The sequence below is a fragment of the Antrostomus carolinensis genome, unplaced genomic scaffold (assembly GCF_000700745.2).
Source record: "Antrostomus carolinensis isolate BGI_N321 unplaced genomic scaffold, ASM70074v2 scaffold49956, whole genome shotgun sequence".
Lineage (NCBI taxonomy): Eukaryota > Metazoa > Chordata > Aves > Caprimulgiformes > Caprimulgidae > Antrostomus > Antrostomus carolinensis.
The window spans coordinates 2,813-3,143 of NW_010322095.1; the positions used below are offsets into that span (position 1 = coordinate 2,813).

Consider the following 331-nt stretch of genomic DNA (forward strand, 5'->3'; position numbering starts at 1 on the left):
CGGGGGGGGCTCACGGCTTTGTCCCCCCGCAGCAGTCGGAGCTGACGGAGCTGGTGCAGTCGTACACCAGCGAGGTGATGGAGGCGGCCTGTGCCCTGACCTGCGACTGGGCCGAGAAGATCCTCAAACGCTCCTTCAACAACATCGTGGAAGTGGCCCAGTTCCTCATCCAGCAGCACATCATCAGCTCCCGCTCGGCCCACGCCGACCTGGTCATGGCCATGGTGGTCTCGGGTGGGTGGATCCCCAAGGGGCACAGAGGGTTTGTGAGATGGGGGTCCCCTGGGGTGCAGTGTTCCCCCCTCCAGCTGCCCACCGTGGTGAGCGCAGG

General features: G+C 65.9%; 1 protein-coding gene across 1 annotated transcript in view; it reads left to right on the forward strand.

Annotated features, from left to right (window-relative positions):
- Nucleotides 1-234, forward strand: part of RFX5 (regulatory factor X5) — a gene marked incomplete at its 3' end in the record, with an annotated part of 2,659 nt that extends 2,425 nt beyond the window's left edge. Inside the window, 1 exon segment of the mRNA XM_010170132.1 lies at nucleotides 33-234. Coding sequence (XP_010168434.1) covers nucleotides 33-234 — 202 coding nt within the window.
- Between the last annotated feature and the right edge of the window lie 97 nt (nucleotides 235-331).